General features: G+C 36.7%; 1 protein-coding gene across 1 annotated transcript; it reads right to left on the minus strand.

The window, feature by feature from the left end:
• Nucleotides 1-1,781: 1,781 nt before the first annotated feature.
• LOC309383994 (cytochrome P450 2B4-like) lies at nt 1,782-17,471 on the minus strand. The gene is made up of 10 exons (XM_081937120.1): nt 17,367-17,471; nt 16,961-17,173; nt 15,661-15,823; nt 8,575-8,724; nt 7,659-7,819; nt 6,504-6,680; nt 5,675-5,816; nt 2,894-3,081; nt 2,419-2,560; nt 1,782-2,284 (listed from the first exon to the last, which is right to left on the minus strand). Exons 2-10 carry the CDS (start codon nt 17,132-17,134, stop codon nt 2,091-2,093), a joined length of 1,491 nt encoding a protein of 496 aa, XP_081793246.1. The 5' UTR covers nt 17,135-17,173; nt 17,367-17,471; the 3' UTR covers nt 1,782-2,090.
• Between the last annotated feature and the right edge of the window lie 210 nt (nt 17,472-17,681).

Consider the following 17,681-nt stretch of genomic DNA (forward strand, 5'->3'; position numbering starts at 1 on the left):
TTGAATGAAGTTGAAATCTTTAGTATGAATTACATATTGCAGAATTTGCAGAATATAGCTTAGAGAAACTTGTATGAAATATGTCACATTCCAGCATTCACGTTGCAATCAAACAGAGATTCAGTTTGTTGGGTGAAAGTCCGAGACATTTCCTAATAACCACCGCCAATCCCCAACTCCTGCCCTGGGCTCGTGGCTGGTGACTATTTGCTCAGATGCGGCTAACCAGGAAAGAGGCTATGATGACACTTAGTGGGAGTGTAGCTGGAGGTGTGGTTCATGGTGATTGTTGATGGTGGGTGGGTATCATCTGGGTGGAGTTGTGGGTGAAACTAGGTGGGGTAATGGTATATATATGGGTGATGGTGTTAACTTGGTTAGAACTGACTTGAATTTGATTACCTTTGTATCATTGTCATTTACTGCTGGTTATCACGTAGTTTGTTAGATAGAGATAAAAGTTTTTCACCAAACAAACTGAATCTCTGTTTGTATGCAACGTGAATGCCGGAACATGACAGCCGGATTCATCTATCTAAGGCGGTCTTAAATTGATATACTTACAGTCTCTCCCCTGCCACTGGCCTGGGTATATTCCTGGGATGCACCCAACCTCAACTTTGGACTGGCTAGACGGAAGCGAGGGATAGGCTGGGAAGGGGGCTGGGAAGTATTCCTTCTATCTGACCAGCCGTCCCCTCTGTTCTCTGGATAACCAGAACTGCTATCACGGAAGCTAGCCTCCCCAAACCACTCTTCAGACAATCCATCCTCTGGCTACCCATGGCAGTGGAGTAGCTCCAATCACCCTTTTCACCTTCAGTCACCCTCCTTTCTCTCCACCAAGTGAGGTGAACCCCCCTTGGGAGAAGGCACAGGTAGTTCTGAGCTGGTTGTTAACCCCGTACACTTCCACCACTCATTCACTGGCACCACTGCTTGATATTTAGGTATAGCCCCAGTGGCAGAGGACTGGTCTACTAAGGGACCCTCCTTATGTCTTATAGTTACCTCTGTTTCCTCCTCTTGTGTTGGAATGACCAAAGGAGTGACCTCAGGTAGGACCACTGCTGCTGCCTCTGCTCCTTCAGACATCATTCAGACCAAACAGGAACTGTGCGAAGTGAAATGTTGAGAACTGGCTTTTCTGTCACGTTCCGGTGTTCACGTTGCATACAAACAGAGATTCAGTTTGTTTGGTGAAAAACTTTTATCTCTATCTAACAAACTACGTGATAACCAGCAGTAAATGACAATGATACAAAGGTAATCAAATCCAAGTCAGTTCTAACCAAGTTAACACCATTACCCATATATATACCATTACCCCACCCAGCTCCATCACCAATCACCATGACCCACACCTCCAGCCACACCCCCACTCAGTGTCATCATAGCCTCTTTCCTGGTTAGCGGCATCCGAGCAAAGAGTTACATCAGAGTAGGCAGCTGCACCCGGGTAGAAGAGTTACATCAGAGCAGGCAGTTGCACCCGGGTAGAAGAGCCACATGCAGCTACAGGCACAATCGACATCAGAGAGGTAACATCAATGTGGCAGTGTTGCATGGTGGACATGGTGATAGACAGGGTCCCCCTGGGTGGCAGCCTGAGGGCTGACAAAATATTTCAAAATATTCTTAATTTCCCCATAAAATATTATCAGAGCAGAGATAAAAATAATTATTTTGCCTTAAAAAATAAAATGTCCTGCACAATCATTATATATGTATACCACATCAGTTTTAACATTGCCTTTCAAAGTAAAAGCTATCCCACATGCTTTATTTGAATATTTATTAATATAGGTCAGCCAATCCAATTTCTAGGTCTTAAAAGGTGCAATTTGTAGGATACAATATGTGCCAGGAAAGAAGGGGAGGGAGAAGCTGAAAATGGAGGGGAGGAGAAAAGAAATAATAACAGAAGAGAAAAGAAAAAGAAAAAGAAAGAAAGAAAGAAAGAGAGAGAGAGAGGGATGGAAGGAAGGAAGGAAGGAAGGAAGGAAGGAAGGAAGGAAGGAAGGAAGGAAGGAAGGAAGGAAGGAAGGAAGGATGGATCTTGGCTTCTTTCTTTGTCCTAATTATTGAACTCAAGTGTCCACTGAACGTTTAACAGCTTGTATAAGGGGCCATTGAGTCTTATTATTGAAGTCCTTAAGCAGAGACATTACATCTGTGTCTTTGGTGTCCCCATCCAGATAAAAGGTGAACTTCTGGAGCAATGTGCTGAAGAGCAGGAAGAGCTCCATCCTAGCCAGGCCCTCTGCTGGACAGGCCCTCTTCCCTGCAATAGCAAACCAGAAAATAAAGTTATTTAGGAAGTAGACCTGCTGGAATTGTGCCTGATTAAAAAAAAAAAATAACATGGATCAGATCCACATGTGGATTTGAAATACTATCTGTTCTAGAGAACTGTACCTGCTGAGAATGGCATGAAAGCATCTTTTTTCCTGAATTGGCCCTTTTCATCCAAAAAATGATCTGGGTTGAACGTCTCTGGAGTCTCCCAATGGAGAGGATCATAATGTAGTGAAGGAAGAATAGGGGCAACAGCGATGTACTAGAAGAGGGAGGTGAGGAAACAGATGACATTAGTTGGTGTTGCTTCATGCAGAGAAGAAAAAAACCCACTTGCCTCAAATAAAATAGGCCATCAGGGAGCAATCTGCAAACAGTCTGAAATGGAGTGAAGGGAGAGATATTTGGTTTAACTAATTTATTTATTAAATTTATATACCTCCCAATATCCAAAATGACTTTAGGCTTACAATTCCATAAATAAGACATATTAATACATTTACTAAACTGCCTTGAATATCATCTCTGGCTACTAACAGTCAACTTTTTTCTTCTGCACATTATCTTGATAAGTAGATTAGTATTATTGGCAAACCTTGGGAATGTTGTAGCCATGGAATTTTACATCACAGGTTGTTGCCCGTGGAAAGCTCTCAGCACTCGCAATCTGATAACGTTGAGCCTCATGAACCACAGCATTTGTGAAAGGCATCTTCAACTGGTCTTCCATGTTTGGAGTTCTATTTGTACCCACCACCTCATCAATCTCCTGCTGCACCTTAGCTGTGTGACAAACGTATTTAGATGAGATTGTCTTTTACTTTCACTTTCTCATGCTGAGCATCTGCAGTCAACTACCACTTGAATAGAAACATATGTTCCAAAGTATATTCAGAGAAGACATTTCTAATCAGGACAATGGCTCCTCCTCAAAGTCATTTCTTAGTGAAGACCACTTCAATGTTTCTAGTGCAAGAAGAGGATATTCTTATTGTTTATCTGTCTTGTGTCTTTCTTGATAAGCTGAAAACCAGCAAAGTGAAAAGTGTTTCCATAGGACACTTTAGAAGTTTGTAGTCCCCGCCCAAAGTTGGAATAAATAGTAATCAGGAGAAAAACTAATGTACTTAAATTAATTTCCTAAACTGATATCATATTGTGTGGTTAAATGAATGTATGGGCTATGTTGTCGAACATGTATATATTCAGAAGGGTCCTCCAAGGTGAAGAGATCATAATGGATACTTCAGACTAACACCGATCACATCTGCTAACCCACAGTAGTCTAGTGTGTCTATAGTCCACATGCCAATATAATCTGAAAAATGTCACGCATTCCCCAGATGCCCCAGGGCAACTACCACAGCAGCAGGAAGACCTGCCCAAAAGGAAGAGGGTGCTAAAAATCACCAGGTTAAATCAGGCTGCCTTTGGCCTTTGGACTTAGGAACTATCAACATTCGAACAATGACAACAGATGCATGAGTAGAAGAACCGTCGATTGAACTCAACAATATGCATTGGGATATCATTGGATTATGTCAAACATGACAATAATGCAAATATTTAGTTGTACTTGATAGGACTGGGCATTTATTCTATACTAGAGGTACTGAAGATGGACAATGTGGCAGAGTTGGTTTTCTTATCAATAAAAAGCTGAAACATTTTGAAGTAAAATTTGAAAATATATCAGACAGAGTAGCCCAATACATTGTTCAATTGAACAAACAATGCAAGCTTCAAATCACCCAAGCTTTTGCACCAACAATAAGCTATAATGACAATTAAATCAAAGATTTTTATGGCAATGTGGCCTGCCGTAAAGAAAAAGAAAAATCCCAGTACAAAATAATAAAGGGTGGCTTTAACACAAGAATAGGAAGAACAATAATTGAAGTAAAGTCAATCAGCTTATATCGAAATTGTGAATGAGATAATAGAGGTGTAGACTAATAGAATTTATTGAAGGACAGGAACTTTATATCATGAACTAATTTTACAAGAAAAAGGCTGGCAGAAAATGGACACAGAAGACTCCATCTGGGTATTTGTGAAATTGACTATATCATGCCAAGTGATAGAACCATATTCTGCAAGTGTACTGTCATCAATCGTTTTAATGTTGGAAGTGATGATAGTTAATGGTACAAGCTAAAGTGAAGATAGTCTGTCGAAAAGAGCATATGAAAATGATAAAGATGTCACAAAAAACAAAAATGAAGATAAACTGTTAGAAGAGAACAGCAATTTTGAGATTAATCTATCAAATCACTTTGCTCTTTTGCAAGATTGGGAAGAGATGAACATTATGGATCAAAATGAATAAATAGTCAAAAAAACCCATAACTATATACTGTATATAGCACAATGGGAAAAACAGTTTGCATAGTCAAAAATCTTTGATGAAATTATTGAGTTAATGAAAAAAAACAATGGACAATGAAGAATACCGGATGTTTCACTAATAAACTGAAGTATGTTGAACTTTGCACAACCACAAGAAAACATATTCAGGAAGATACACATCAGTTTAACATGAAACTTGTAAAATAAAAAGGCAATTGAAGAAAACAAAGGGATTAATAGAGCAAATGCCAAGCTTATAAATACAAGAAAGAAAGTTTCTGTATTGTGTGAAGTGCACAATCCTAACAGAATTATTAGATTATTAATTAATTAGATTAGGAATTGATAGAAATAAAATTCTGTTTGGACCTATGCAAAAATCAAGATCACTCAAAAGTAACAACACCCATGAAAGAGGAAATGCCAGATATTTTAGTCAAGGATCTATCAAGTGCCATAAAATTAATGAAAAATGGAAAAGCTTCAGGAAATGACTGTGCTACAGTTTAAATCATGAAAGCTGGTGACCACAGTTTATAGAAGATACTAAGAAAACTGTACTTAAGATGCCTCAGAAAAGAAGAATACTGAATAAATGGATAAATGCTAAAGGGGTTCTTATACACAAGAAAGGGGCTCAAGATGATTTAAAGAACTATCATCCAAAAAATCTTATTTCAGTCATTATAACGTTTTCACCAAGATAATAGGAAAAAGAATAGTGAGAACATTAAATGATGTCATAGCCAAAGCAGCAGGCAGAGTTCAGAAATGGCTACAGTAGAATTGATCACATCTAGGTTGTTCAGCAAATCATTGAAAGGCAGAATGAGTACGCCTTGCCTTTGTGTATGGCTTTCATTGACTACACACAGGCATTTGGCTCAGTAGTTCAACAATCAATAAAGAACCTGCAATGAGTTGTACTGTTGAGTACTACAGCATATTTAGTTTATTTTTTCCCAGGATTAATACTGAAAGCTTTAAGAGTACTGACATCTTTATATATTTCTTGGTATTTCTCTACCTTGAATGTGTTGGAATTTAGCCATTGCTAGGAGGCTGAGGACCAAAGTACGGCTTGTAGTTACTGTCCCAGCAGTAAAGAGACCAAGCACAGTAAACACAAGTTGTTCAGGAGTGTAGATACCCTCAGATGAGTTCTGGTCCTGAAAAGAAAATAGAAAGGGAACCAGAAAAAGATAAATTCTACTTGGAATTCAATTAAAGTAAATTAAAGTAATTAAATTACTTAAATACAATTAAAGTAATTCATGAAACTCTTCATAGTGTCTCTTTCAATTAAAGGAAACTTAATTCGACCAAACTGACTTTAGAATATATACAAAACCTTTTCAATTCTTAGGGAGGGAACAGCTTGCTTGTCTGGTCTACCATCAAATATTTACCATAAGAAATGGCCAGAATTAAAGGATGGGCACTCTGAATTTGACTAAGGTTGTTATTTAGAGCTGGACTACAGCAGGTCTTAAGGTGTATGATTGGAAAAGATTAGATCTGAGCATAGAAGCTTGAATGTTATATCTGAAAGACTAATCCTAATAGAAATTGGTCTTGCAAGACCAATAATCTCTTCACCTATTAAGAGTGTAGAAGTTGTGTAAATTAAGCAACACATACATACAAGCAATACATACTCATATTTTGAAGGGAGATAACTTTAGAAACAATTACATCATGAATATATGTCAACAAATGGCAATTTAAAGTAAACATAAAAGAAGGGGAGGGAATCAATATTTTCATATTCTTTCATATGTGGCAAACTTGTTTCATTTTAGATACACAATAGAGATGTTTAGACATTTATGCAGATACAGTATCTATATACCTACCTTCTCCAGTCTAAGAAGGAAGCAATCAATATAGTCACGCAGGTTCTGAGGATCCAACGTTTTCTTGTGCAATTCTATCTCCTCACGGATATAATCACAGAGTTTTTCAATCTCAGGAAAAGACTTGATGTGTTGCTCAGGAAAGTATTTCATTATTTTTGGAAAAGTATTGTAGACCTGTTGCAGAGTTGATGTTAAATACTATACTTTTTTGTACCATAATCGTGGAGGCTTAATGTCCCAAATATTCAGAGAGTAGTTTTTACTCTGGTATTGTTAATTGTCAAACCTCAGATAGGTGCCAGGATTAAGAATTCTAGTTTCGAGTAAATTCAGTGTCTTGGAAACTACTATATAGTAGGATTTTTTATTTATAATAAATTAATTAAATATGACTCTCTTTGAAAATCATTTCCCCAGATTTCTCCTCACCTAGGCTATGTTCCTGGTAGGAGACATTTGGTCAAGGGACTCACCTGTTACTTTCCTAGCTTCCCCACCCCCCATATCTTCCATGAAAGGATAATGGTGAAAATGGTGATAGTTCTTGAAGCAGGAGAGCAAAAAAGCTGGCTGTGGAAATAAAGACTGGGGAAATTTCTAAAAACACCATGGTAAGAAAAGAGTCCCATGTGCCTGATTTGATATGATGATTAGTACAATGTTAGCCATATACTTTTAAAAATATAATACTAAATATTCTCCTTATATCACAAACCTAAAGGATTGGGGATAATGGATACTATTGTCATTTGTTAAAAATTACAACATGGTACTATGTTTGAGAACTAAAGGTAACTGTAGAGTCAAGGGGTGAAAAACTACAGTGAAAGATTACTATTAGGAGAAATCAGCCCCTCCAACTAAATTTCCTATTTGGACTTCCCTGATTAGTTAAGAATGAGTGAGTCCTAGAAACAATCAAGTGAGGGCCAAAATTTGTTGTGAGAAAAGGAAATAGACCCCTGGGAAATAAGACCAGCCAAGAGAGGTTTGCTCAGAACCTGTTTGTGTTTTGCTGGATTTCTAAATTTGGTTTCTCCTGCTTAGTAGCTCATCACATCTAATTACACATCTCTAATTTTGACATTTATACACAGAGAAAAGGACCCACTAGTGAAAATGAATGTTTATGGTAGGGAGAGGAAAACATACCATTCCTAGGAAACTAGTAAGAAATCTTATTTGAGACTCCATAATCTGCTGGTTCTCTATGAAGATGTGATCTTTGTAATCAAATCGATTGCCAAAGATAACTGCACAGATCACATTAGAAACAGCACTTGCAACATTTCTTCTTGGGTCAAAAGGTTTCCCTGCAACAAAGGCCACAGAAATTTATGAGAGGAATCAAAGAATGTGGATCTTCACTTCCAGAATTCTTACCATAAAACTGCAAGGAAAAATGATTTGGGTAAAAGAAGTTATGCAAAGGTTTTATTGGTAATTTTTGATAAATAATATTAAGTAGGAGAGCTTATATGTAATTAAAGGGAAACCTAGACCTTGTTGCCATTAGAGTTTCTTCAGAACCTTATTGCTGTTTTCTTCTGTCAAGAATTGTTTTCTCATTCCTCCTTCTGCTCTTTTCTGTTCATGGTGGGTTTTTCTTCCTTGACCCTTCCCTTCTTCACCTCTGAAAATGTTCTGCTTCCAGTTTTAACTCTCCTGACTCTCTCTCCCTCCCACGTTCTAATTTCTTCCTTTCTTTTCTCTATAGTCTTTCTTTTTTAAAAAATAATTAACCTATTCTTTTCTTTTCTCTCCTGATTCCAGAAATTTGAACATAAATAGGAATACTATTTATGACCATTTAATTCAGATCCACAGTGGATTTCAGTTCTTCACCCTCATGAAAACTACCTATTGTTGTCTCTCCAAGACTATAAGAGCAGTTATTATCCATGTTTTCCTTTTTGCCCTGAGATTTTCTATCTCATTCATCCATAAGTAAAATCTAGTTTTTCTGTAATATCATACAGTACAACAAACCCTTTCATTTTCATATTCTAAATACTCTTCCTACTATGATTCTTGTGTGGGAGAACAGCTTTCAGTTTCTTTAGAGAACCTTTTTTGGTAGCCATTTCCTCCACCAGACAAAGGGCTTCCTCCTGCACTCTCTCAGACATTCTTTTGTTCCCCATCCCAAAATCTCGCAAGGTGGACAGTGTGAAACGTCGCAGTTCCCTCCATTTCTTCTCATCAGTACTATCGAATCCTGAAATAAAAGACACCAAAAGTATTAAGATGTCCATCAAATCTCAGCTTTGGTGAAGGACAATATTTAGATATAATGTGATGTTTCAGATACTTTCCTTTTTCAACTCTTTGTCTCAATCATAGTTGAAACAGGCTATTGCATTATAATAAATTATGCATCACAGAATGTTCCTTCCTCATATTTAATGTAAACCTGATTTGATGTTTGAAATACTAATGAAGCAAACTTCACAGTTTCCATCTTTTCATTCTTGACTGCTGTTGTTATATATTAAATGTATATATTTATGCTAAAGTGGATTAACCTTTAGATGACCCTGACTGTTAAATTGGGCTAAAGTGAAACTAACATTTACATGACTCTAACTGTTGGAAGGAAGTTCAGAATACTTATATGGGGCCTGGTTTTTTCTAGTTTATGATTGGTTAAGGCCCTGTGAGCCTAGAGTATAAATAACAGGCATTTGCCTGCAGTTCTTCAGTTCCATTTTTGAGTCAATAAAAGCTGTTGCAGTTATGCTTGTCTGGTTCTTTCCTACTGAAGCCCACCATACAATAGCTGTCATATGAAGAGAAGAATGAATGAGGCTAGGAAATCATGTCACAAGTTTCTGTAATTGTGTTTTAGATAGAAAGAAATCCCTGCACTAGCTATGGAAGTCTATATTGAGATCCCAAATGTGTTTTTTCAGGTGAGGTCATGTAACTGAGAGGGCATGGCCAACTCAACATCACTCATGGCAAGGTGGAGTGACATTGAGTTGGCCAATCAGGCAAATTTCCTACATACCTCTCCCTCTGCCGCCCTTGGGCTGACAAAATAAAAATAAAAACCCATCTAAAGATTGCGACTGCCTGCCAAACCTGTCGAATGCTGGCAAAAGGAGGCTAGGGGGAAAAAAGAGAAGGGATGATGGAAACACCCCATTTTTCATCTCCATTGGGCTGTCTGTGTCATGCTAGATTGGGATGGGGAGGGCGGGAAACAAAAAGCCTATTTAATTCCTTGAAGTATTTCTTTTCCAGCTTTATTGGAATTGTTTGGAACAGATATAATAATCTCAGTAGAGCATTCATTTTAATAGTGGTTATTCTTCCTATTAATGATAGCTGCAGATTTCCCCACTTTTCCAGGTCCAGTTTAATTTGCTGTATCAATTTGACATAATTATCTTCTTTCATTGTTGCATATCTTGCTGATAAATGGATATCAAAGTATTTTACCTTCTTCACTATCTGAATATTTGTCTTCTCCATTAAATCTTTTTTTCTGTTTACTTTTGAGGTTTTTGACTAAAATTTTAGTTTTTTCTTTCTTTACTTTTAATCCTGCAACTTCCCCATAGTCATCTATTTTCTTCATCAATTGCTCTAGTTGTTTGCGGTTCCTCTATGATAAATACCAGATCATCTACAAATGCCTGTAATTTGTATTTTTCTTTTCTTTATCTCCATCCCATTTATTTCTGTCTCATGCCTAATATTTTTATTTAACACTTTCAATGTCAAAATTAATAGTAAAGGACATCCCTGTCTTGTGCCTTTTTTGATGTTAACATTCTCCGTTATATTCCCATTTACAATAACTTTTGCAGTCTGTTTTGTATATATTTCCTTAATCATATTAATGAATTTTTCACCAAATTACATGTATTTTAATTGCAATATTATAAATTGCCAATTTATATTATCAAATGCTTTCTGCATGTCTAAAAATATCAGCACCATTTGTTTTTCAGGGTGTGCTTCATATATTCCAATGTATTCAATATTATTCTCATGTTTTTAATTCATCTCTTAGGCAAAAATCCATTTTGATCTGAGTGTATAAATTCATTCAAAAATCTCTTTAAGTTTTCAGCTATTATTGATATATAAATTTTATAATCCACATTTAGAAGTGAGATTGGTCTATATTTTTTAATCTGCAATAAATCTGCATCTTCTTTTGGAATAAGAATTATATTTGCTCCTTTCCAGGATTTTGGTATCTTAGCTTCTAGCAAGACTTTATTATAGACTTCAGTATTGACGGTCCTAAGGGGACTTGTAGTTTTATGCAAACTTCTGCCAGTAGGCATCTGGCCCTGGTATTTTATTGTTCTTCTGTCTCTTAATCGCCTCAGTTAATTTAAATATTGTTATCTTTTCATTTAACATAGTTCTTACTACTTCAGGTACTTAGGCAGTCTGGCTTCTTCCAAATATTGCTTTATTTTATCCTCTGATAGTTCCTCTTGATCGTACAAATTTTCATAATAGTTCTGGATTATTTTCTTTTTGTTATAATTTTGGTATTGAAGCATAATCTTCTTGTCTATCATACTTTTTATCTATTTCTTCTCATTATCTTTTTAAAATTTATATATCAGCCCTTTCCCTGGTTTGTTACTTTTCAAAAAAGTTTTGTTTCACACTTTTATTTTTTCATGCCAATTCTTTTTCAATAAAGTTCAATTTATATTTTATTATTTCCATTTGATTTTTAAAATTCTTTTTCATGGTTCTTTCTGTAGCTCTGATTCTAATCTTTTATACTCTTCTTCCAGTGTCTTTTGATGTTGTTTCTTTTTCTTATGTTTTTTCCTCTGTAAATTATGGCTAGTACTCGAAAGTATCCCTTAGCTGTATCCCATACATTTTGCAATGAGGCCTCTTCCTTTCTATTCTCTTTAGCTTCATTTCTTTTTCAGTTATTTGTATAAATTCTTTGTCCTTTAATATAGATTGATTCAACATCCATCTCACTTTTTTTGTATTCTTTCCACTTGATCCAAACTGGATTATGATATGCCAATATATTTGGTTCTATTTCTATTTTTTGTACATTAGTACTTAACTCATGCCATATCTATTCTTGACCAAGATTGGTGTCTATTTGAATAATATGTATACTGGTTTTTCTTAGGGTTTCTTTCTCTCCATACATCTTGCATGCACATTTCTTCCACCATTTTAAAGAAAATTTTGGTAAAGTTTTCCTCATTTTTTTTTTGCTTAGTTCACTGCTTCTATAGTCAAGTTTTGCATCTGTAATTGCATTAAAATCTCCAATTACACAAATATTTTCATAGTCCAGTTCTGCAATTTTCTCATGAAGTTTTTCATAAAATTCTTCTTGTTTATTGTTTGGTGCATATATTGCTATCAGGAACACTTGTTTGTAGTTTGTTATTACTTCCACCATCAATATTATCCTGTCTTCATCTGTATAAATTTGCTTAGCATTTATTATTTCTTTAATATATAAGACCTCCCCCCTTTTCTTTTATAGTTTCCCAATTTTGGGATATTCTAAAAAAATGCGATATTGTTTTTTGATATGTACTTCTTGCAAGAAAATTATATCTATTTTCATTTTTTGCAATTTGGTAAGGGTTCTTTTCCTTTTCATGGGAGAATTTAGAACAGTAATATAATCAACAATAATTTTATTTCTTCTTCCATTGTTTAACTTATAAATAGATTTTGCTGTTCTAGTTGCTCTTATTTCTCTCTACTTTTACCTCTTGCTCCTTCTCATTCTGTTTGGGTTTTTTTTTGTTCAGTTTCACTTACTTCTTGTTTACTTGTGGTTCCTCCTGCCATTAATTCCTTTTGTCTTCTATCTTCTGTTTCCTCTCTTCTTTTATGTTCATCATCTGCATTGAAATGGTACTCATAGAATTCATATGCTTTATCTTGAGAATCCAATCTGTGCCTTTTGTCATTTCACTTAATCAAAATTCCTTCAGGTATCAATCATCTGAAATTTATCTGATGTTTGATCAACTGTTCTGTCAGGATTTGGTATTGCTTCTACAGGTCTCTTACACATCTAGGCACCTGTTTTAAAACCACAATCTCTGTCCCTTTATATTTCAACAGTTCATCCCTTACTTTTTAAAGAATTTCTGCTCTTGTTTTTTTTTTTTTTTTTATGAATCTCACATGCACCTCCCTTGGGAGTGTCTTCTTTCTTGGATAACTTGTATGTATTTTAAACACTTCATCTAAACACTCCACCCTCATATCCTGCACTGTTATCCGAAGGGCCTGTGCCAATAACTCTGCCATCAATTCGGCTAGATCTTCCTCTTTTTCTTCTTCTACATTCTGGAATCTCAGAAAATGTTCAGCCTTTTCCATTTGCAATTGAATTACAGTTCCCTCTAATTCCCTCTATCAGCCTGCGTTAGTCTCTGGTTCATTTCCTCTGTTTTTCCCCTCTGTGTGTTCTGATTTTGCTTCAATTGTTTTGTTCTTTTCTTTGGTTTTGGCTAACATTGCCTGAAAGTTCCCAGTTTTTCATCCATGCTTTCCATCTTCTCTTCCATCTCTCCCATCTCCATCTCTCTCATATCATTCTTCATTTCATTATGGTTCTTGGTTATGGCCTCTTGTAGTGATTGAAACAATGCCTGTGTCAACTTGTAAAGCGTTACCATGACTATTATCAAGTTGAATTTGGAGGGAGGATTTCATGCATACCTTCGGCCAGAGTCGGATCTCATATTTCTACAGCCAGTGTGTGTGGGTTGCAAACCTCACAGTCTGCTGCAGCATCTCATTGGTGGATATGATTTATGACACAGACTGAGGGAGGGGAGAGAAAGGGGTAAAGTGTAAACACCAATAACCGGGTATCAGTTTCGGCTCTGCAGAAGAACATGTCAAAATGTTGATCCTAATAAATGACTGGATTTCTTTTGAACATTGTCTCAAGGCTCATAAATTAATTAGGTCATCTTTTGGAAACTTCACAGCCTACATATCTTTCTGGAGTGTATTCATTTTCTCCTGGTGAATAAAACTTTATATGGATCTTTGGCTTGAGGAGCTTATATCTCAGTGAAAGCTTTACTCATTTCTTTAAGACACCAACTTAAGTAAAACAGCTTCAATTGTATCTGCTTCAGACATTTTTGATATATGGCAGTGTTAACCTTTCATGTATTGAATGGCCGGGCACTTTTTCATAAAGTTGCATGGTACCCATTTGGTGGCTGTTTCTTTTTCCAGTATTCTGGAATGCTTCAATGTGATTGTTTTCATTTGAATAATATTCTTACACAACTAACAATCTTGTGGGAGGTTAACAGAAAAAAAGGGAAGGTGACAGAGAAAGAAAGATTGGTTCTAGTAATTAACCCTTCTTTTCTTCCTAGAACTCAAATCACTTAGAAACTATTTTTATAGAGCTAAGATAGATAACCTATTAATCTTAGCTTTTACAGAAAACTAATAAAATGTCACAACTATGCATTGTTGTTTGGAGACAATATTTGACAAGGGTTTTCTATTTGAGAATGTTATTAACATTCAAGCAAAGATATTTTTAGGAATGACAAATCAGAAGGAAAGCAAAGTCCTCAAAGGTTGTGAAATCTTTTCCTATCCTCACTCCATGGTTCAACAGGTTAAAAAAAGCATTTTAAACAATTCCTCCTTTTTAAAGAAAACGCTCCCAGTGATCCTTCACCATGACTAGCCTCTGTGTTTCTTAGCATTCTATACTGCCCTGTTACAGATCAAGAGGTTTTGTGCCTTTTATTTCAATTGTGTCAACTTACTGTAAATTCAGGAAGTCTGTAATGATTCTCAGTCATCCAGGTCATGGTTATCCCTATAAGCTACATTTTCAGGAGACAACTGGATTTTCTTGTTTTTTCTTTGAAGATGTTTTGTTTCTCATCCAAGAAGCTTTTTCACCTCTGATTGGATGGTGGGAAATGGAAGGATTAATATTCCTTGCAGACAGCTGGTAATATGCATCCTTGTTGAAGCACTTGGAGGTTTATCTGTGCCCTCAAGGTCACCTGAGTAGTGCAAATGTTCCTGTAATCTACAATTTTTTTTCTCTGGAAATTCGTTCATACTCTCACACCTTTCGAAGGGTGCTCATCCCAAAGTGCATGGCTAAAAGTCTATGGATATTCTCAATTATCCAGGTCATGGTTATCCCAAAGGGACACAGATAAACCCCCAAGTGCCTCAATGACTCTCTAAAAGGATTCAAATTACCAGCTGTCTGCAAGAAATATAAATCCTTCCATCCCCACCATCCAGTCAGAGCTGAAGAAGCTTCTTAGCTGAGAAGTGAAATATCTTCAAAAAAACCCAGGAAAAATCTAATTGCCTCCTTGGAGGTCATCTAGTCCAACTCCCTGCTAAGGCAGAAAAACCCTGTACCATTTCAGACAAATAGCTATCCAACATCTTAAAGACTTCCAGTGTTGGGGCATTCACAACTTCTGGAGCCAAGTTGTTCCACTGATTAATTGTTCTAACTGTCAGGAAATTTCTCCTCAGTTCTAAGTTGCTTTTCTCCTTGATTAGTTTCCACCCATTGCTTCTTGTTCTACCCTCAGGTGCCTTGGAGAATAGTTTGACTCCCTATTCTTTGTGGCAACCCCTGAGATATTGGAATACTGCTATCATGTCTCCCCTGGTCCTTCTTTTCATTAAACTAGACATACTCAGTTCCTGCAATCGTTCTTCATATGTTTCAGTCTCCAGTCCCCTAATCATCTTTTTGCTCTTCTCTGCACTCTTTCTAGAATCCCAACATCTTTTTTACATTGTGATGACCAAAACCCAATGCAGTATTTCAAGTGTGGCCTTATCAAGACATTATAAAGTGGTATTAACACTGCACGTGATCTTGATTTTGTCCCTCTGTTTATGCAGCCTAGAACTGTGTTGGCTTTTTTGGCAGTTGCTGCACACTGCAGGCTCATATGTAAATAGATTTCAGAAGTGACCAGTGGAACCAAAATGGTGAAAAAAAATGTGCTCCTCCCTCTTCAAAAAGCATGACCAAATCAACATCTTGACAAAACTTCATTTGAAGTGAGACTTTCATAACTATAAATAATACTAAGAGCATTCAAATAATTTAAAATAACTTACAGAGAATTAAAAAGAGCAATAACAAATAAGAAAGAGAATCAACCTTTATTTTGGAACATTCGTCTGTTAAAAGGCATATGAGTTCGCCCACCAAATTCTTCTGCTTTATGTATCAAAGCATCTTTTACCACCTCATATCCACAAAGAGCAACCATTGGTTTTGATCCCATCCAGACAGTAAATATAGGTCCATACTTCACTATAAGCTAAAGGTAAAATTAGATGAAAACCCAGTTAATTAAATGATAAAGTTTTTTTGGGTGAAATTACTCTAAAGCAGCGATGGCGAACCTTTTTTGGCTCGCGTGCCACAAGTGGGGGGAGCGCAGTGTGCACAACGCGCAAACCCCCCCATTTTTACATGCTTTTAAGCATTCTGAAGGTCATTTTAAGCGTTCCGAAGGCTTCAGGGACCGTCCGGACGGTCCCTAAAGCCTTTGGAATGCTTAAAATGACCCTCCGAGCAAACCGGAAGTGACTTCTGGTTTGCTCGGAGGGTGGTTTTAAGCGCTCCGAAGGCATCAGGGAAGCCTCCGGATGGTCCCTGAAGCCTTCGGAATGCTTAAAATGACCCTCCGAGCAAACTGGAAGTCACTTCTGGTTTGCTCGGAGGGTCGTTTAATCATTCCGAAGGTTTCAGGGAAGCCTCCGAATGGTCCCTGAAGCCTCCAGAGGCTCTCTGGGAGGGCGGGGGAGACTCTTTTCGCCCTCCCCAGGCTCCTGTAAAGCCTCTGGAGCCTGGGGAGGGCGAAAAATGGCTTTTAAAAAGGTGAACTCAGTGGCCAGTGCACGCATGAGTGCTGGCCAGCTGACAGGGCAGCACCTCACGTGCCCTGACAAATGGCTCCGCGTGCCACCTGTGGCACGTGTGCCATAGGTTCGCCATCACTGCTCTAAAGCATGCTTGAAATAGGTCTTAAATTCACTACAGGGAGATCATGTTGAATCAAAGCTTTAAGATTTCTTAAAGTGTACAGAGTACATCAATGTGGTTGGTTACATTGCTAGCTGATGATGTTATGGAAATGTGATAATCACAATTTTGACTATATAATTTATTTCTGTAAGTAATCTGGTTCTTCAAAATATGTGGTAATCTGTTTTTCTTGTTACCACCTATTTTAATGAAATTTGTAACTTCATTGTCTGTTTATCAGACTCTTACAAGGTGACTTTAAGTTAAAATTCCTATTGAAGATGCACATGAGCCCCCAATAAAATTGGATTCTTATATAAAGAATCCAATTTTATTATTCAAACTCTTTAAATTAGGAAAATGTGCACATATCTTTCAAAACAATAATCTGAAACAGCAAAGAAGTACAATAGTTACCCAAACTTACCTTTTTATAGAATTTATTTAGAGGTAAAACATCTCGCTGAAAGAGGTTCCCCAGAACAGGCCATGGAGTAGGTCCAGGGGGCAGCTGCCCTTTTTTCTTGTACATTTGGAAAGATGATAAAAGAATAAAAATTATAGGGAGAAGAAGCAGAACTCCTGCCCATGTCAGCTCCATCCTCTCCTGAGTTCTTTCGTTCTTCAAAAATCCAAGAAACTGTTTAAATGAGACATGATTTACAAGAAACAAGACAAAAAAATATTGTAAACAAGATTTACAAGAAACAAGACAAACAGACTTCAGAGGATAATTAGAACTGCAGAAAAGACAATTGCTACCAATCTGCCTTCCATCGAGGACCTGTATAATACACGAGTCATAAAGATAACTGTAAAAATATCAAACTCACACACTGGACATAAATTGTTTCAACTTCTACCCTCAAAACGACGCTATAGTGTACTGCACATCAAAACAACTTGACACAAGGACAGTTTTCCCCCAAATCCTATCATTCTGTTAAACAAATAATTCACTCAACATTGTCAATAATTTACTAAGAATGTATTACTATTCTTCTGTTCCTTCCTAATGTCTACCTCTCCACACTGATGACTATAATTATGTTGTTTGTATCTTTCTATTTATATTGTTTTTATTTGTTTCTTTATAGATTTGATAGCTTATTAGTAACCTTGACTATCACTAAGTGTTGTATCTTTTT

This window comes from Natrix helvetica (genome assembly GCF_964273705.1).
Source record: "Natrix helvetica genome assembly, chromosome: 1".
Lineage (NCBI taxonomy): Eukaryota > Metazoa > Chordata > Lepidosauria > Squamata > Natricidae > Natrix > Natrix helvetica.

Coding starts and splice junctions, on each gene's coding strand:
- LOC309383994 (XM_081937120.1), bottom strand. CDS start 17,134: ATGGAGCTGACATGGGCAGGAGTTCTGCTTCTTCTCCCTATAATTTTT. Junction 8,725..15,660: donor ACGAATGTTCCAAAATAAAG/GTTGATTCTCTT, acceptor CTTTTATTTCAG/GATTCGATAGTACTGATGAG. Junction 6,681..7,658: donor TTACTAGTTTCCTAGGAATG/GTATGTTTTCCT, acceptor ACTCTGCAACAG/GTCTACAATACTTTTCCAAA.